This window comes from Hyla sarda, chromosome 9 (genome assembly GCF_029499605.1).
Source record: "Hyla sarda isolate aHylSar1 chromosome 9, aHylSar1.hap1, whole genome shotgun sequence".
Taxonomy (NCBI): Eukaryota; Metazoa; Chordata; class Amphibia; order Anura; family Hylidae; genus Hyla; species Hyla sarda.
Window position 1 is genome coordinate 7,278,901 of NC_079197.1, and position 17,376 is coordinate 7,296,276.

The following is a 17,376-nucleotide window of genomic DNA, read 5'->3' on the forward strand; positions in this document are numbered from 1 at the left end:
GTTATATTCTTGTATATAGGAGCGGTATTATAGTAGTTATATTCTTGTATATAGGAGCAGTATTATAGTAGTTATATTCTTGTATATAGGAGCAGTATTATAGTAGTTATATTCTTGTATATAGGAGGTAGTATTATAGTAGTTATATTCTTGTATATAGGAGGCAGTATTATAGTAGTTATATTCTTGTATATATAGGAGCAGTATTATAGTAGTTATATTCTTGTATATAGGAGGTAGTATTATAGTAGTTATATTCTTGTATATAGGAGGCAGTATTATAGTAGTTATATTCTTGTATATAGGAGGCAGTATTATAGTAGTTATATTCTTGTATATATAGGAGCAGTATTATAGTAGTTATATTCTTGTATATAGGAGCAGTATTATAGTAGTTATATTCTTGTATATAGGAGCAGTATTATAGTAGTTATATTCTTGTATATAGGAGCAGTATTATAGTAGTTATATTCTTGTATATAGGAGCAGTATTATAGTAGTTATATTCTTGTATATAGGAGCAGTATTATAGTAGTTATATTCTTGTATATAGGAGCAGTATTATAGTAGTTATATTCTTGTATATAGGAGCAGTATTATAGTAGTTATATTCTTGTATATAGGAGACAGTATTATAGTAGTTATATTCTTGTATATAGGAGCAGTGTTATAGTAGTTATATTCTTGTATATAGAAGCAGTATTATAGTAGTTATATTCTTGTATATAGAAGCAGTATTATAGTAGTTATATTCTTGTATATAGGAGCAGTATTATAGTAGTTATATTCTTGTATATAGGGGCAGTATTATAGTAGTTATATTCTTGTATATAGGAGGCAGTATTATAGTAGTTATATTCTTGTATATAGGGGCAGTATTATAGTAGTTATATTCTTGTATATAGGAGCAGTATTATAGCTGTTGTATTGCCCTATATTCTAGCTAATAAATACTAGCATTATATACATACATATATTTCTGCTGTGCTGTAAGGACGTGTAGGATTTCAATTTACTATGAACATGCAAAGTATCAGATCTGTTGACAAGCCGCATCATGTTGACAATTCGCTTCCTTCGCGGTGCACAGGGGAGACGGCTCCCGACTGTAATAGGAAATAAGGAAACTTTAATTACTGAGTTCGGTGCGGATCAATATTCCATCCACAGGAGAGCAGGATGTGGTAGAAATGCTGCCCCATTGACCTGATTTCGTTAAACCGATGACATTTCTCCACTTTCTGTGTGTACATTTTTGCAAGGTAAAAAGGGAAAGTTAAAGCCTTTTTCGTTTTGTCTCATCAATGCTGTCGCTGTGAACTGCAGGGAAGCGACTGGCACAAAGAAACCTTAGTGTAAAGCCAAAATGTCACGACTGCAGCCACCCGTGGTCGCTCAGCCCTATAGAGATCCAAGCGCAGGGCTCGGCCATCGTCACATACGCTGGGTTTTATGAGAAGCACATGCAGCATTTTTCACATGGGCCTTTCTTAAATCTTTATTGCACTTGTCTTATAAATAGACCCAGAGGACGCAGTGACCATGACCTCGCAGCTGGCTGTGTGCTGATGGGTCAGGGGTCCTCCGCTTTTAACACCCTGTGCTCATCACTTCTCACTGCTGACCAGAGACCCTCCCCAGAGATGTGCCACAAGTTCTATAAACATCCTCCATAAAGCTGATGTAGAAAGTATCTCAGGCTCTTGTGTTGTATTAAAGGGGTACTCCGGTGGAAAACAACAAATAAACCGGTGCCAGAAAGTTAAACAGATTTGTAAATTACTTCTATTAAATAATCTTTTCCCTTCCAGTACTTAATAGCAGCTGTATGTTATTCTTTTCTTTTTGAATTTCTTTTTTTTTTTTTGTCTTGTCCACAGTGCTCTGTACTGACACCTCTGTCCGTGTCAGGAACTGTCCAGAGCAGCATAGGTTTGCTATGGGGATTTTCTCCTGCACTGGACAGTTCCTGATATGGACATCAGGTGTCAGCAGAGAGCACTGTGGACAAGACAAAAAAGAAATTCAAAAGAAAAGAATTTCCTCTGTAGCATACAGCTGCTAAAAACTACTGGAAGGGTAAAGATTTTTTTTTTAATAGAAGTCATTTACAAATCTGTTTAACTTTCTGGCACCAGTTCATTTTCCACCGGAGTACCCCTTTAAGATTCCACTTAGGGAATACACATTGTGAAGATCAGACTTGGAGTCAGCCCTGGAGAAATAAAACCCCAAATTGTCCTATCACCAAAGCAATGTTATGTAGAGATCATGTACTGTAACTTTAAGAAGGTAAACCATAGTAGAATCCTTACCAAGTTCATTAAAATCCTCCTCCTTTATTTTATGATGATTAAAGGGGTTATCCAGGAAAAAACTTTTTTTTATATATATATATATATCAACTGGCTCCAGAAAGTTAAACAGATTTGTAGATTACTTCTATTAAAAAATCTTAATCCTTTCAGTACTTATGAGCTTCTGAAGTTAAGGTTATTCTTTTCTGTCTAAGTGCTCTCTGATGACATGTGTCTCGGGAACCGCCCAGTTTAGTAGAGGTTTGCTATGGGGATTTGCTTCTAAACTGGGCGTATCCTGAGACAGGTGTCATCAGAGAGCACTTAGACAGAAAAGAACAACCTTAACTTCAGAAGCTCATAAGTACTGAAAGGATTAAGATTTTTTAATAGAAGTAATTTACAAATCTGTTTAACTTTCTGGAGCCAGTTGATATATAAAAAAATGTTTTTTCCTGGAATACCCCTTTAAAGTGGAAACAGATAGCAATTCTCTGGTCAAAAGACTGACACGTTTCTAGCAATGGATGTTCTTATTCATAGTCTGTGTAAAAATAGTCTGAAGCCTAATAAACACTTTATTTTCTACAAATCTGTCAGGTGTTATTTGGTCCGCCGCCGACTTTCCGGTTGACACTGACACCTGTCGTTCTCTTCCTCTCCACAGCTGAACACTTGCCCGAACGCCTCCTTCACAGATCTGGCAGAAATAGTGTCCAGGATTGAACCTGTCAAGACAGCTGTCGTGGATGGTAAGAGCAGAACAATGAATAAGATTCTCTTACCACACAGTGAGTGTGGATACAAGGAGGAGCGCAGGGCACAGCGGGCATAGATTGGGAGCATTAGATGGGCGGGTATCAGTTGTAATATAGTCACATCATGTCATGTATCCATCCCTAAAATGCCAGAATCTGGGCCAGTCACATCGAACCTTCTCCTATTATAGAGCAGACTGATGGTAGATACATTATAACTCCTGATTTATCGCTTCCTGGCACAGTTATTTACAGCCACCCTTGTATGATCTGTCAATCATTTGATAGCTCCGCCCTGAGACTCATAAAGTGACTCCTAAATCTCGAGCAGGAATACAAATCAATACATTACACTGAATCTCTTTCCGCACGACTATCGGCCATTGATTTTCTCTGTGGAACGACCTGCCAGCAAAGACTAGTATGTTCGGTTTGATGGGCCCCTTAACTTGGCCCTCCAGTTACTGGCTGTCAGAGCGTTCCGGAGAACCACAGGTTAAAAGATCATTACCTCAAAACATCAGTTCCTTCACTAAGGCCCATTACTTCTGCTGGGTCTTTACACAGGGCGATCAGACTGCAAAGATCTGGATCCAAAACTTTACTCAGGATTCCTAAAGATTAAAGGGGTATTCCGCTGCTCATCGTTTGGAACAAACTGTTCCGAACGCCGGAGCTCGTGATGTCATAGCCCCGCCCCCTCAGTGCAAGTCTATGGGAGGGGGGTGTCACGCCCCCCTCATAGACTTGCATTGAGAGAACGGGGCGTGACATCATGAGGGGGCGGGGCTATGATGTCACAAGCTCCCAGCTCCAGCGTTCAGAACAGTTTGTTCCAAACTCTGAGCAGCAGAGTACCCCTTTAAAAATAAAGCTGCTGCTATTTTCAGCTTTGGAAGTTCTTAGTTCACTTCTGTGTTGTGTTCTCCAGTTGAATTCAGTGCAAAAAAAAAGGAATGTTCGCATGTTATGTTATGGACATTATGACAGTTTTTATGTGTAAAAAATGCAAAATTTTTACATATTAAACACTTCAAAACACTTAAAATTGCAAGCAAAAACCTGTTTTGCATGGAAAGCCCATAAAAACACAAATGCTCCAAAAACACTCCATAAGGGTTGGGTGACACGTGCCGTATTTTTCTGCATATTTGCTGCTGCATATTTTCCAAATTATTCAAATCAATGGGTAGCAAAATCAGTGGCATAAAATGCGCTGTAAAATATAGCCTCAAAATACAGTCTGGGAACAGACTGAAGCAATAGCACCGGCAGGTGTTCCTGAAAGGTCTTGGTGTTTTATTTTATTTTATTTTTTTTTTTAAATAGGGGCATCTATAATCACCTAAAGGGGTGCATGTTACTCTCTAAGGATTGCAACCTTAGATTGGGGGGGGGGGGGGTTACATTACGACCTCCCTGCTGTGATGCCGGTGAATATATATTATATAAAGTTTCTTCTGTTCCGGGTGCAGAGACAAAGTAAATAGTAAATGTTACTGTCTCTATAGGGATTGCAGCATCAGATTGGGGAGGTAACATTATGACCTTTCTGCCAAGATTTCAGTGACTATATATGAGCGTCGTCTACGTATCTGCTGTTCCAGCTGCGTAGACAAAGTGAATGTTACTGTTTCTATAAAGATTGCAGCATCAGATTGAGGCAGGGGGCGGTGTAACATTATGACTTCTGTGCCAATGACTTTATATATAATGCAGAACGTCGTCTACGTATCTTCTGTTCCAGCTGCAGAGAATAATTTTTTTTTTTTACTGCAATCCTTATAGAGACCGTATCAGATTTGGCAGGTAACAATATGACCTCTGTGCCAATATGCCAGCGCCTATATATTTTACAGAGCGTCGTCTATGTATCTTCTTCTCCGACTGCGGAGACAAAGTGAATGTTATAAAGAAGGCGAGATCCTGCCCGACCTCCGTCTCCTGCCGCTGTTTCCCATCAATACCGGTCAATTCCTGTAATTCTCTTCACAGTTCCGTTCAGTGACTGCTCCTCTCATATTGGATCGTTCATGTGCGAAGGCTCCCCGGGGGTCTCAGTCACTGCCTCGTCACTCGTATGACCCTATTAACCCCCGCAAATGGAGGAAACCATTCATTTATTCTATTCTGCACGAGACCCGGGGTTGTGCACAGGCACTAGTCCCGTAATGGAAATCATCTCCTTTCCTTATAGCTCCTCACCCGTCACATTTTCATCTTGTAAAGGGGCAGTAATGTGCAGTAATGGTTACAGCCTTAGGGGGGGCAGCGCTCTGATTTCCCAGCATTCTCGTAGGCCGACGCGGTATAAGAAATGTGTTTGTCTTGCAGATGAATCCGATTATCAGACGGAGTATGAAGAGGAAGATCTTCCAGACTACAAGAAAGAAGATTATCTCGATTTCCTCAGCTCCCAAAATGACGAGGAGGTTTCTGATAGTGTAAGTAGAAGACGGGTTCTGAACCTCCAACTGGTGCAAAACTACAACTCCCAGCATGCCCGGACAGCCAACGGCTGTCCGGGCATGCTAGGTGTTGTAGTTTTGCAACATCTGATGGTCAACAGTTTGGGGGATAGTGGATAATTGTAAGATTGCTGGGACCCCCACTGGTTAAAAAGACAGTGGGTCCATAAGTCCTCTGTGGTCCTGCCTCTCCAACTATGGAACCGAAGGATTAGAAAAACGCTGCTTCTCTAGCACCACCCCAGTCCCATAGGTTGTATCTGGTATTGCAGCTCGGCTTCATTGAAGCTGCAGTACTACACACGACCTGAGAACAGGTGTGGTGCTGTGTTTGGGGGTGGGGGGTTCAAGGCAGAAACGTTTTCTAATTTTGGACAATCCCTTTAAGGATTCCTTTTGTCGAAATGCATGCATGTGAAATCGTCATTTTTTTAATTAATTAATTTATTTTTTGCATGCAGGCGAGCATATTGTATGTTCCAAAACGCACATACACATTAAACAGAATATTCAGGAATGGAAAAGCCTAGATAATTTCCTCCAGGTTGTGTGGGGTATTACAACTTGGCTTCATCCACTTAAAATGGAACTCAATTGCAATACCACACACAGCCTGAGGATAGAGTGGAGCTGTTTTTGGGAGAAATCTGCTCTGTTTTTCTAAGGGTGCATTCACACCACGATTTATTAATACAGTCACCGGATCTGGCTGGGGGATGTGAAAACCAGGCGCTCCCGTACCCCAGCCGGACTGAAAACAGCCGTATACTACAGTTCTCAGTCCGGCCAGCAACCCGTATACGGGGCAAAAATGAGCCGACCTGAGTCATTATCTGACTCCAATTGGCTCATTCAATTGAGTGAGATGGGGCATGTTCGCTCCGGGTCTGATTACTGTCGATCACGGGGCCGGAGCATTGTAACGTCACGGCTCTGCCCCCGTGTGACGTCACGCTCTGCCCTCAATACAAGCCTATGGGAGGGCGCGTGACAGCTGTCACGCCCCCTCCCATAGACTTGCATTGAGGGGGCGGGGTGTGATGTCACACGGGGGCGGAGTCGTGACGTCACTATCTTCTGTTCCCGTGGTTGGGAGCCAGAACTTCCAGCGCTGCCGGAAGCAGTAACAGGGGGGTGCTTTGGGTAGGGGATAAGATGTCTAGGGGTGGAGTACCCCTTTAATATCTGACCATCTAATGTGTTTGGGTGCTTTGGATAGGGGATAAGATGTCTAGGGGGGGGGGAGTACCCCTTTAATAGCTGACCATCTAGTGTGTTTGGGTGCTTTGGATAGGGGATAAGATGTCTAGGGGTGGAGTACCCCTTTAATAGCTGACCATCTAATGTGTTTGGGGTCCTCATTACTCGCTCCTGGCAGGTGATGTTGGGTAAGGATGGGAGATGTTGGATTTCAGATGCCCGGTCCTATTGTTCTCAAGGTGATAAGAAGCTACCAAGGGATTCTAGGCTATATGTGTGATGCGGAAGCATCCATACGGAACAGAATAAAACCCCACTTTGTTCTGTATCTATACAGGATGATGAAGCGGACATGGAGGTACGACAGCGCTCTGTCAGACGGCATCCGGGAGGCAAGACTGCAGAGGACAGCTGAATGGTTAATAGTTGGAGCCGTGATCCCTCAGGGGAGGGGTTCCTTTACTTTCTACGGTTCTAGTTATTCCTATGGGCCTTGTACTCCTCCCTGACGGAGCCAATAACAAATGCAATACAATTAATAGAAAGTGTGATGTCACATGATCTCCTCGCCTGCTAGAGGGAAAATGTTCAAGCCTTAAGGAGTCCATACATCTCAGCACCTTAGCTATCGAGTGACGATACAAGGAAGGAGCAGTCTCCGTGTACAATAGATCTGGGATTACACTGGTTCATTATTGAAAAACCCTGAATAAGGGCATTCATTTAGAGGCATCCGAAACCTGGCGAGCAGATATGCCAGTCTAGGGGGTTTGTGTTGTCTCTGTGCCAAGGGCGGCCCCGGGACAGGTTAATAGGGTCGTCCTGGATCCAGCACTCTCGTATCTATCACTAAATAATCCAAAAATTCTCCTACGCCAAAAGGGACTGAATAAGGTAGGCAGATTACTATAGTGTCTCTTCTTTTTTTGTGGAGGGAGGGGGATTAAATATATGCAAATTGTGCTGAGCTGAAGTAGTTTTGTTATTTATCTATAGCCCTCCTGTATCTAAGTGCCTAGATTACCAGCTCCAGGGGGTGGGATTTTTTTATAGGTCGGTTGAATGAATATATAACGGAGGCTAGAAGATGTTTTAGGGCAGTGTTAACCAACCAGTGAGCCTCCAGCTGTTGCAAAACTACAACTCCCAGCATGCCTGGACAGCCGAAGGCTGTCCAGGCATGCTGGGAGTTGTAGTTTTGCAACAGCTGGAGGCACACCGGTTGGGAAATACTAAGTTATAGAGATAAAAATCTAACCTGCTGTGTGGCAAAACTACAACTCCCAGCATGCCCAGAGGGGCCACAAGCTGTAGAGTAGAAGCTTGAGGAGAGATTATAGTTGGGTCATGTTCACACACTCGCTGATTTGCACATGTAAAACTTAGACTAATATTAATGGTAGATGTAAATATCGGCGTGACTAACCAACATGTACATGGCTGACCCTCATACAACTTACTTAAAGGGGTACTCTGGGTTCTGGCAGATGGAATAGACGGCCATGTACAATCTGATTGCGTCTCGTCTGTTCTGTGTATGTGACCTCAGCTTTCCGTGTATTGTTTTCTTCATCCACTGTGGATTTGCCCATAAGTGTTTCATCCATTACTGTAGCTGGCCTTAAAGGGGTACTCCGGCGGAAAACTTTTTTTTTTTTTTTTTTTTTTTATCAACTGGTGCCAGATTTGTAAATTACTGCTATTAAAAAAAAATCTTTATCCTTTCAGTACCTCTTAGCAGCTGTATGCTACAGAGGAAATTATTTTTGTTTTAAATTCCTTTTTTTGTCTTGTCCACAGTGCTCTCTGTTGACACCTGGTGTCCATATCAGAAACTGTCCAGAGCAGGAGAAAATCCCCATAGCAAACCTAAGCTGCTCTGGACAGTTCCTGACACGGACAGAGGTGTCAGCAGAGAGGACTGTGGACAAGACAAAAAAAAGGAATTCAAAAAGAAAAGAATTTCCTCTGTAGCATACAGCTGCTAATAAGTACTGAAAGGATTTAGATTTTTTTAACGGAAGTAATTTATAAATCTGTTTAAATTTCTGGCACCAGTTCATTTAAAAAAATTAAAAAAAAGTTTTCTACCGGAGTACCCCTTTAAGGCTGTGAACTAGCATCACGATGTTTTTTTTATCAACTGGTGCCAGAAAGTTAAACAGATTTGTAAATTACTTCTATTAAAAAATCTTTACCCTTCCATTACTTTTTAGCAGCTGTATGCTACAGAGGAAATCCCTTTCTTTTTTTAATTTCTTTTTTGTCTTGTCCACAGTGCTCTCTGCTGACACCTGTAGTTCGTATCAGGAACTGTCCAGAGCAGGAGAAAATCCCCATAGAAAACCTATGCTGCTCTGGATAGTTCCTGATACGGGCATCAGGTGTCAGCAGAGAGCACTGTGGACAAGACAAAAAAGAAATTCAAAAAGAAAATAATTTCCTCTGTAGCATACAGCTGCTAACAGGTACTGGAAGGATTGAGATTTCAATTTAGTTCATTTAAAAAAATTAAAAATAAAGTTTTCCACCGGAGTACCCCTTTGAAGGGGTACATCAATGTTGCAGACTTAACCCTTATCTACAGGATCGAGGATAAGTGACTGATCACAGGGAGTCTGACCTCTGGGACCCCTTAAAGATCTCCAGAATGACACCCGAATTTCCCTGTGCATGGAGCGCAGGGCCGGGGTACCCCCTCCATGTTCCCATAGAGACTACGCTGTGGAGGTGTGCCAACCCAGCAGTCAGACCCCCCGGCGATCTGGCACAGGATAGGGGAGTACCCCTTTAAAGCACTTGCCCACCCCCTACTACCAGTCTGTTTGTGTTTTTTGTTCCAGCGCATCTAGAATAAAACCTGAAGCAGCTTTACAAGTTGTCTCCATTAAAACAGATACAAGCTCCATCCAGCTCCTATACAGAGCAGTGCCGTCTCCATGGTAACAGACTACATGAAAACCCTGTGTAGTCTGATCCTGCTTCTTACTAACCTACCCAATGTAAGGGCCGGGTAGATGGCAGTGCGACTGCAAGATCAGACTACACAGGGTTTAGGTGTAGTCTGTTGCCATGGAGACACACAGGTCTGCATAGACTATTTATAATGTCGGGTCCCCGGATGTATATAGCCGATATATAACCTGTGGCGTAGGAGACTTAGTCCTATTCACCCCATGTTTTGTCCAAGAAGCAGTAGACAGAGAGATGGCAATATGGCTACAGGATCAGACAACACAGGTTCTTGTGTAGTCTGTTACCATGGAGATGGCACTGATTTGTATAGGAGCTGGAGATATCTTTTTTTTTTTTATTAGGACTACTTCATGTTTTATGCTCACGTTTGTCCAAAAGGTAACGTTTTACATCACACAGTAAAACAGACTCCCTCCATAGTCATACGCGTTTCAAGCGCATGCGCGCATGCGCTTGAAACGTGTATGACTATGGAGGGAGTCGGTTTTACTGTGTGATGTATGTCTACTTTTTGATACGGAAATTAAAGCTGCAAATTTTCATCTGTTGCCGGAACCATCATTTGTTTGTCTACACTGAATACTAGCGCTTTCCCGAGTGCGGATCCGTGCACAGAATTGGGCTAAGGTGAGCTGTACTGAACATCGATTCCGTCTTTCCATACTTATGCTGGTCTATGGAGACTTCTGAAAGCACATATGAAAACATACAACAAAAGACATGGTGCAAAAAGAGCCCAAATAACAGCACTGACTAAGGGGCTTGTTGGTCACACGTTTCCTCTTACGGGAGGGGGGGGGATTATTTTTTTTCCTGTTCAAATAACCCGATCGGCAGAGGTGCGAGCATTTGCTTCTGATACAAATCTGTAGTCTGCATTTGGTAAAGGGTTAACAGAAGGATGCAGTCCTGGTCCTGCTGAGACTTGTAGTGTTAGAGAACGCCCGATGGCCGCTGCAGTGTATGATCACATTTCGGCACCGTTCACGCCTTCTGCGGTTTTGCTCAATATTTTTTCTTTTTGTTTGTTCAGTTGCCAAATTCTGACACTTAACCACTTATAGCCAAAGATGAGCCACAGTCTCTGGGGGGGCCGGGGGGCTCGTCCAGCCGAGGAACATAAACTGCAGAAACATATGTAAGAACAAGTGCGGGACAAGTTTTATTATATTAAAGATCTATGGAGAATGATCAGTCGTTGTCCTGTGATTATTCCAACTTATAGATATTGTCTGACGCTGAATCATCAGGGGGTGCTGGAGACCCCCACAGATCCAGAACAGGGGGTCCTGGAGACCCCCACAGATCCAGAACAACAGGGGGTCCTGGAGACCCCCACAGATCCAGAACAACAGGGAGTCCTGGAGACCCCCACAGATCCAGAACAACAGGGGGACCTGGAGACCCCCACAGATCCAGCACAACAGGGGGTCCTGGAGACCCCCACAGATCCAGCACAACAGGGGGTCCTGGAGACCCCCACGGATCCAGAAAAGGGCTCCTGGAGACCCCCACAGATCCAGAACAACAGGGGGTCCTGGAGACCCCCACGGATCCAGAAAAGGGGTCCTGGAGACCCCCACAGATCCAGAACAGGGGGTCTTTGAGACCCCCCACAGATCCAGAACAACAGGGGGTCCTAGAGATCCCCCACAGATCCAGAACAACAGGGGGTCCTGGAGACCCCCCACGGATCCAGAACAACAGGGGGTCCTGGAGACCCCCCACGGATCCAGAACAACAGGGGGTCCTGGAGACCCCCCACGGATCCAGAACAACAGGGGGTCCTGGAGACCCCCCACAGATCCAGAACAACTCGGGGTCCTGGAGACCCCCACAGATCCAGAACAGGGGGGTCCTGGAGACCCCCACAGATCCAGAACAACGGGGGGTCCTGGAGACCCCCACAGATCCAGAACAACTGGAGACTGCCATAGGTGACCATGCAGTAAATGTAAAGGGGTAAATCATGTCACACACTCACTGGCCACTTTATCAGGGCCACCTTGCTAGTCCACGGTCGGACCCCTTTCTACCAGCTGCAGGAAACATTCCTCAGATATTTTGCTCAGCAGTTGCTGCAGATTTGTCGGATCCATGATGAGAATCTCCAGTTCTACCACATGCCAGCGGTGATCTATAGGATGAGATCTGGTGACTGTGGAGGCCATTGGAGTCATGTGACCTCATTGTCCTGTAGGAGATGGTCATGTGACCTCATTGTCCTGTAGGAGATGGTCATGTGACCTCATTGTCCTGTAGGAGATGGTCATGTGACCTCATTGTCCTGTATGAGACGATGTCATGTGACCTCATTGTCCTGTATGAGACGATGCCATGTGACCTCATTGTCCTGTATGAGACGAGGTCATGTGACCTCATTGTCCGGTATGAGATGATGTCATGTGACCTCATTGTCCTGTATGAGATGATGTCATGTGACCTCATTGTCCTGTATGAGATGATGTCATGTGACCTCATTGCCCTGTATGAGATGATGTCATGTGACCTCATTCTCCTGTATGAGATGATGTCATGTGACCTCATTGTCCTGTATGAGATGATGTCATGTGACCGCATTGTCCTGTATGAGATGGTCATGTGACCTCATTGTCCTGTATGTGATGATGTCATGTGACCTCATTGTCCTGTATGTGATGATGTCATGTGACCTCATTGTCCTGTATGTGATGATGTCATGTGACCTCATTGTCCTGTATGTGATGATGTCATGTGACCTCATTGTCCTGTATGTGATGATGTCATGTGACCTCATTCTCCTGTATGAGATGATGTCATGTGACCTCATTGTCCTGTATGAGATGATGTCATGTGACCGCATTGTCCTGTATGAGATGATGTCATGTGACCTCATTGTCCTGTATGTGATGATGTCATGTGACCTCATTGTCCTGTATGAGATGATGTCATGTGACCTCATTGTCCTGTATGTGATGATGTCATGTGACCTCATTGTCCTGTATGTGATGATGTCATGTGACCTCATTGTCCTGTATGTGATGATGTCATGTGACCTCATTGTCCTGTATGTGATGATGTCATGTGACCTCATTGTCCTGTATGTGATGATGTCATGTGACATGGGGCATTATCCTGCTGGAAGTATCATCAGAAGATACAGGGGACACTGTGGTCATAAAGGGACGGACATGGTCAGTAACAATACTCAGGTAGGTTGTGGTGTTTATAGCAGGATCAATTGTTACTGAGGGGCCCAAAGTGCCCAGAAAATGTCCCCCCCCCCCCCCCCCATTACACCCCACCAGCCTGACCCGCTGATACAAGGCAGGATTGATCTTTGCTTTATATTGTTTACACCAATTTCTGCCCCATCTGATGTCACCGCTGGAATGGAGACTCCTCAGACCAGACAACGTTCTTCCATCTTATATTGTGCAGTTTTGGTTCCTGAGTGAATTGTTGCCTCAGTTTTCTGTTCTTAGCTGACAGGAGTTGCCCCCGGTGTGGTCTTCTGCTGCTGTAGCCCATCTGCTCCAATGTTGGACGTGTTGTGAGGTAAGAGATTGTATCCAGTAGATCTTGGTTGTAACCAGTGGTTATTTAAGTTCTTGTTGCCTTTCTGTTATCTTGAACCAGTCTGCCCATTCACCTCTGACACGAGCAATGTTTTTGTTTTTCACACACAACGGGCCCCTCACTGGATATTTTCTCTTTTTTGGACTATTCTCTATAAACCCTAGAGATGGGTGAAGTTCTCAGACCGGCCCTTCTGGGACCAACAACCACTACACGTTCCCAGTCACTTGCATCTCATTTCTTCCCTATTCTGATGCTCGTTTTAAACTTCAGTTGTCTTAACCATGTCTACATGCCTAAATGAGCAGCCATGTGATTGGCTGACTAGTTAGTTGTACTAATAATTAAACAGCTGTACCTAATAAAGTGACCAGTGACTGTATATGTGTGATATTCACTGGGACCACTATGATAGAACCCAATTTAGTGAGATCTAATATTCGTGCCATAAAAGAGACAACTTTCCATCTCCCAGAATGCCGCCTCAGGTCCTGCCAAAAGTTGTAGTTTTGTAATGGTTGGAGAGTCACAGGTTGATGAATAAAGTTGCAGCTGAAATTGGTCCCATTGTATGAATGAATTTCTCATCTTTTTCCCCCATTCACCGGCGGAGCTCAGTGTATTCCAAAAATAAATCCAAAATGGATTCTATTCCCGGTCAGGAGGCAACGATCAGCGCGGCGGTGTTATTTGCATTCAATCCCGTATCTGAGATTTACACCACAATCGACATCTAATTGCCCAAATCCCTAAAGCTGGGAGCACAAAACATTCAATTATAGGATCAAATCGGCTCCGCGTGATGAGGAACACAACGCACCTCGAGCGCCATCATTGTGGAGGAACCACATCATACATTCATACCCCTACACAAGTGGTCTCCAAACTATGGACCTACAGCTGTTGGCTGTCTGGGCATGCTGGGAGTTGTAGCTTTGCAAAGGCTGGAGGTCCGCAATTTGGCAACCACTACTCTTCATTATCCTTAGACATTCCACTTTGTCATGAAATGCGCCAAATTTTTATTCCTGTTTTAATCCTCAGACACATTTATAACCTGTTTTAAATACTTTTTGTCATTCACAAAACAAGGGTATGTGGATAATAAAAGTGCCAAAATTGTAATATTCAGGCCAAGATTTCTTAGTGTAAATAAAAAATTGGGGGTGGTTGTTAAGGGGTTAAATGTGATTCCAATAGGTAAAGACAACAGAACAACACAATGAGAGGACTATATAACTTCCTTTAAGGAGAGAGGGAGCTGCTGAGACAACACCACAATGAGAGGACTATATAACTACCTTTAAGGAGAGAGGGAGCTGCTGAGACAACACCACAATGAGAGGACTATATAACTGTCAGAGAGGGAAGAGCCAAGAACCTGCTGAGACCACACCATACAGAAAATTAGAGGGCTACACGACTTGTCAGGAGAAGGGTGGAGCCGAGGTGTGGCTGAGACATCACACTGTCACTAAGAGGACTGCACAACTTCCTGTCAGGAGGGGGAGGGGGGACCTGGAGAAAAACCACACTGACAATGAGAGGACTACACAGGCGGATTGAGAACAGACCTTTAAATCCAAAAAAGGGAGAAAAAAAAAAAAGCAAATTGGACATAATGTCACCAAACTCCAAAAATGGGCTGGATAAAATGATTTTTTATTGTTTATTATTATTTCAAAATTGCGGAAAAATAAGATTGTTTCCAGCATGTGATGCTCCTTTAAACTCACATGGGGCAAGTAACAGGTGTGGGCAATATAAAAATCACTGAAAGCAGATAAAAAGGAGAGAAGTTCACTTAGTCTTTGCATTGTGTGTCTGTGTGTGCCACACTAAGCATGGACAACAGAAAGAGGAGAAGAGAACTGTCTGAGGACTTGAGAACCAAAATTGTGGAAAAATATCAACCATCTCAAGGTTACAAGTCCATCTCCAGAGATCTAGATTTGCCTTTGTCCACAGTGCACAACATTATCAAGAAGTTTGCAACCCATGGCACTGTAGCTAATCTCTCTGGGCGTGGACGGAAGAGAAAAATTTATGAAAGGTGTCAACGCAGGATAGTCCGGATGGTGGATAAGCAGCCCCAAACAAGTTCCAAAGATATTCAAGCTGTCCTGCAGGCTCAGGGAGCATCAGTGTCAGCGCGAACTATCCGTCGACATTTAAATGAAATGAAACGCTATGGAGGAGACCCTGGAGGACCCCACTATGGAGGAGACCCAGGAGGACCCCACTATGGAGGAGACCCAGGAGGACCCCACTATGGAGGAGACCCAGGAGGATCCCACTATGGAGGAGACCCAGGAGGACCCCACTATGGAGGAGACCCAGGAGGACCCCACTATGGAGGAGACCCAGGAGGACCCCACTATGGAGGAGACCCAGGAGGACCCCACTGCTGACACAGAGACGTAAAAAAGCAAGACTATATTTTGCCAAAATGAACTTGAGTAACCAAAATCCTTCTGGGAAAACGTCTTGTGGACAGATGAGACCAAGATAGAGCTTTTTGGTAAAGAACATGATTCTACTGTTTACCGAAGATGGAATGAGGCCTACAAAGAAAAGAGCACAGTACCTACAGTGACATATGGGGGAGGTCAGTGATGTTTGGGGTTGTTTTGCCGCCTCTGGCACTGGGGGCCTTGAATGTGTACAAGACATCATGAAATCTGAGGATTACCAATGGATTTTGGGTCGCACTGTACAGCCCAGTGTCAGAAAGCTGGGTTTGTGTCCGAGATCTTGGGTCTTCCAGACGGACAATGACCCCAAACATACGTCAAAAAGCCCCAGAATTGGATGACAACAAAGCGCTGGAGAGTTCTGAAGTGTCAGCAATGAATCCAGATCTAAATCCCATTGATCACCTGTGGAGAGATCTTATAATTACTGCTGGGAAAAGGCGCCTTCCAATAAGAGACCTGGAGCAGTTTGTAAAGAAAGAGTGCGCCAACATTCCGGCTGAGAGGTGTAAGAAGCTTATTGATGCTTATAGGAAGAGTGGTCCAACATTCCGGCTGAGAGGTGTAAGAAGCTTATTGATGGTTATAGGAAGAGTGCTCCAACATTCCGGCTGAGAGGTGTAAGAAGCTTATTGATGGTTATAGGAAGACACTGATTTCAGTTATTTTTTCCAAAGGATGTGCAACCAAATATTAAGTTAAGGGCGCCTCGGGCGGGCAATTGGGTGAAATTAACATACCAGAACGGTATACAGTACTGTGGCTTCTGCAGGGCCATGTGATTCTATATGATGGAGTATTAACTCCTTATATCATTACAGCTGACACTGTCCGTTCTGGCATCTATTTTAATATTCTGTTGGGGATTATAGATTTTAAGAGTAACTATAGAATAAAGGTTACCTTTTAGGGTCTGTTTATTAGGGTTTTTTTTACCCCGGGCTTTGGAAATTAGATTATTTGGGGCCCATTACTGCCCTAGGGTAATAAGGATCCTTTACATGAACCAGCACCAGAAGGGTTACATCTGAACAGGTGCAGAGGAGGGAACTAGGTGTAAATCACCAGTAAAGTCATTGGCGTATAGCGGTTGTATGTTTGTAGGACCCCGATAGGTCGCCAGCATCTAACGTATTTTTCGCCATATAGGACGCACCCAATTAGGAAAATCTAGAAGAAAAAAAAAGATTCTGAACCAAATACAATGTAAAGTACAGGACAGTGATCTTCAACCTGCGGACCTCCAGATGTTGCAAAACTACAACTCCCAGGATGCCCGGACAGCCAACGGCTGTCCGGGCATCCTGGGAGTTGTAGTTTTGCAACATCTGGAGGTCCGCAGGTTGAAGACCACTGGTATAGGAGCTAATACTCACGTGTCCCCGCCGCTCCGGACCCGTCACCGCTGCCCTGGATGTCGCCCTCCATCACTGTTGCCGCGTCCCCGGAGTGTCCCTGTCGCTCCGGAACGTCTCTGCTGCCTGGTATCCTCGCTCTCCGACGCCGCCATCACATCGCTACGCACGCCGCTTCTATTAGATGACGGGACAGCGTGCGCGACGACGTGATGATGACGAAGGAGAGTGCCGGCCATGCAGGAGATCCTGGCATGGAGCAGACACCAAGGAGGCAGGTAAGGTCCCTC

The 17,376-nt window shown here is 44.2% G+C and overlaps 1 protein-coding gene across 1 annotated transcript in view; it reads left to right on the forward strand.

Moving 5' to 3' along the window:
- Positions 1-7,861, forward strand: part of PNPLA7 (patatin like phospholipase domain containing 7) — a 197,610-nt gene extending 189,749 nt beyond the window's left edge. The window contains 3 exon segments of the mRNA XM_056540343.1: positions 2,965-3,049; positions 5,390-5,499; positions 7,061-7,861. Coding sequence (XP_056396318.1) covers positions 2,965-3,049; positions 5,390-5,499; positions 7,061-7,138 — 273 coding nt within the window. The 3' untranslated portion in view covers positions 7,139-7,861.
- The last annotated feature ends 9,515 nt before the right edge of the window (positions 7,862-17,376 follow it).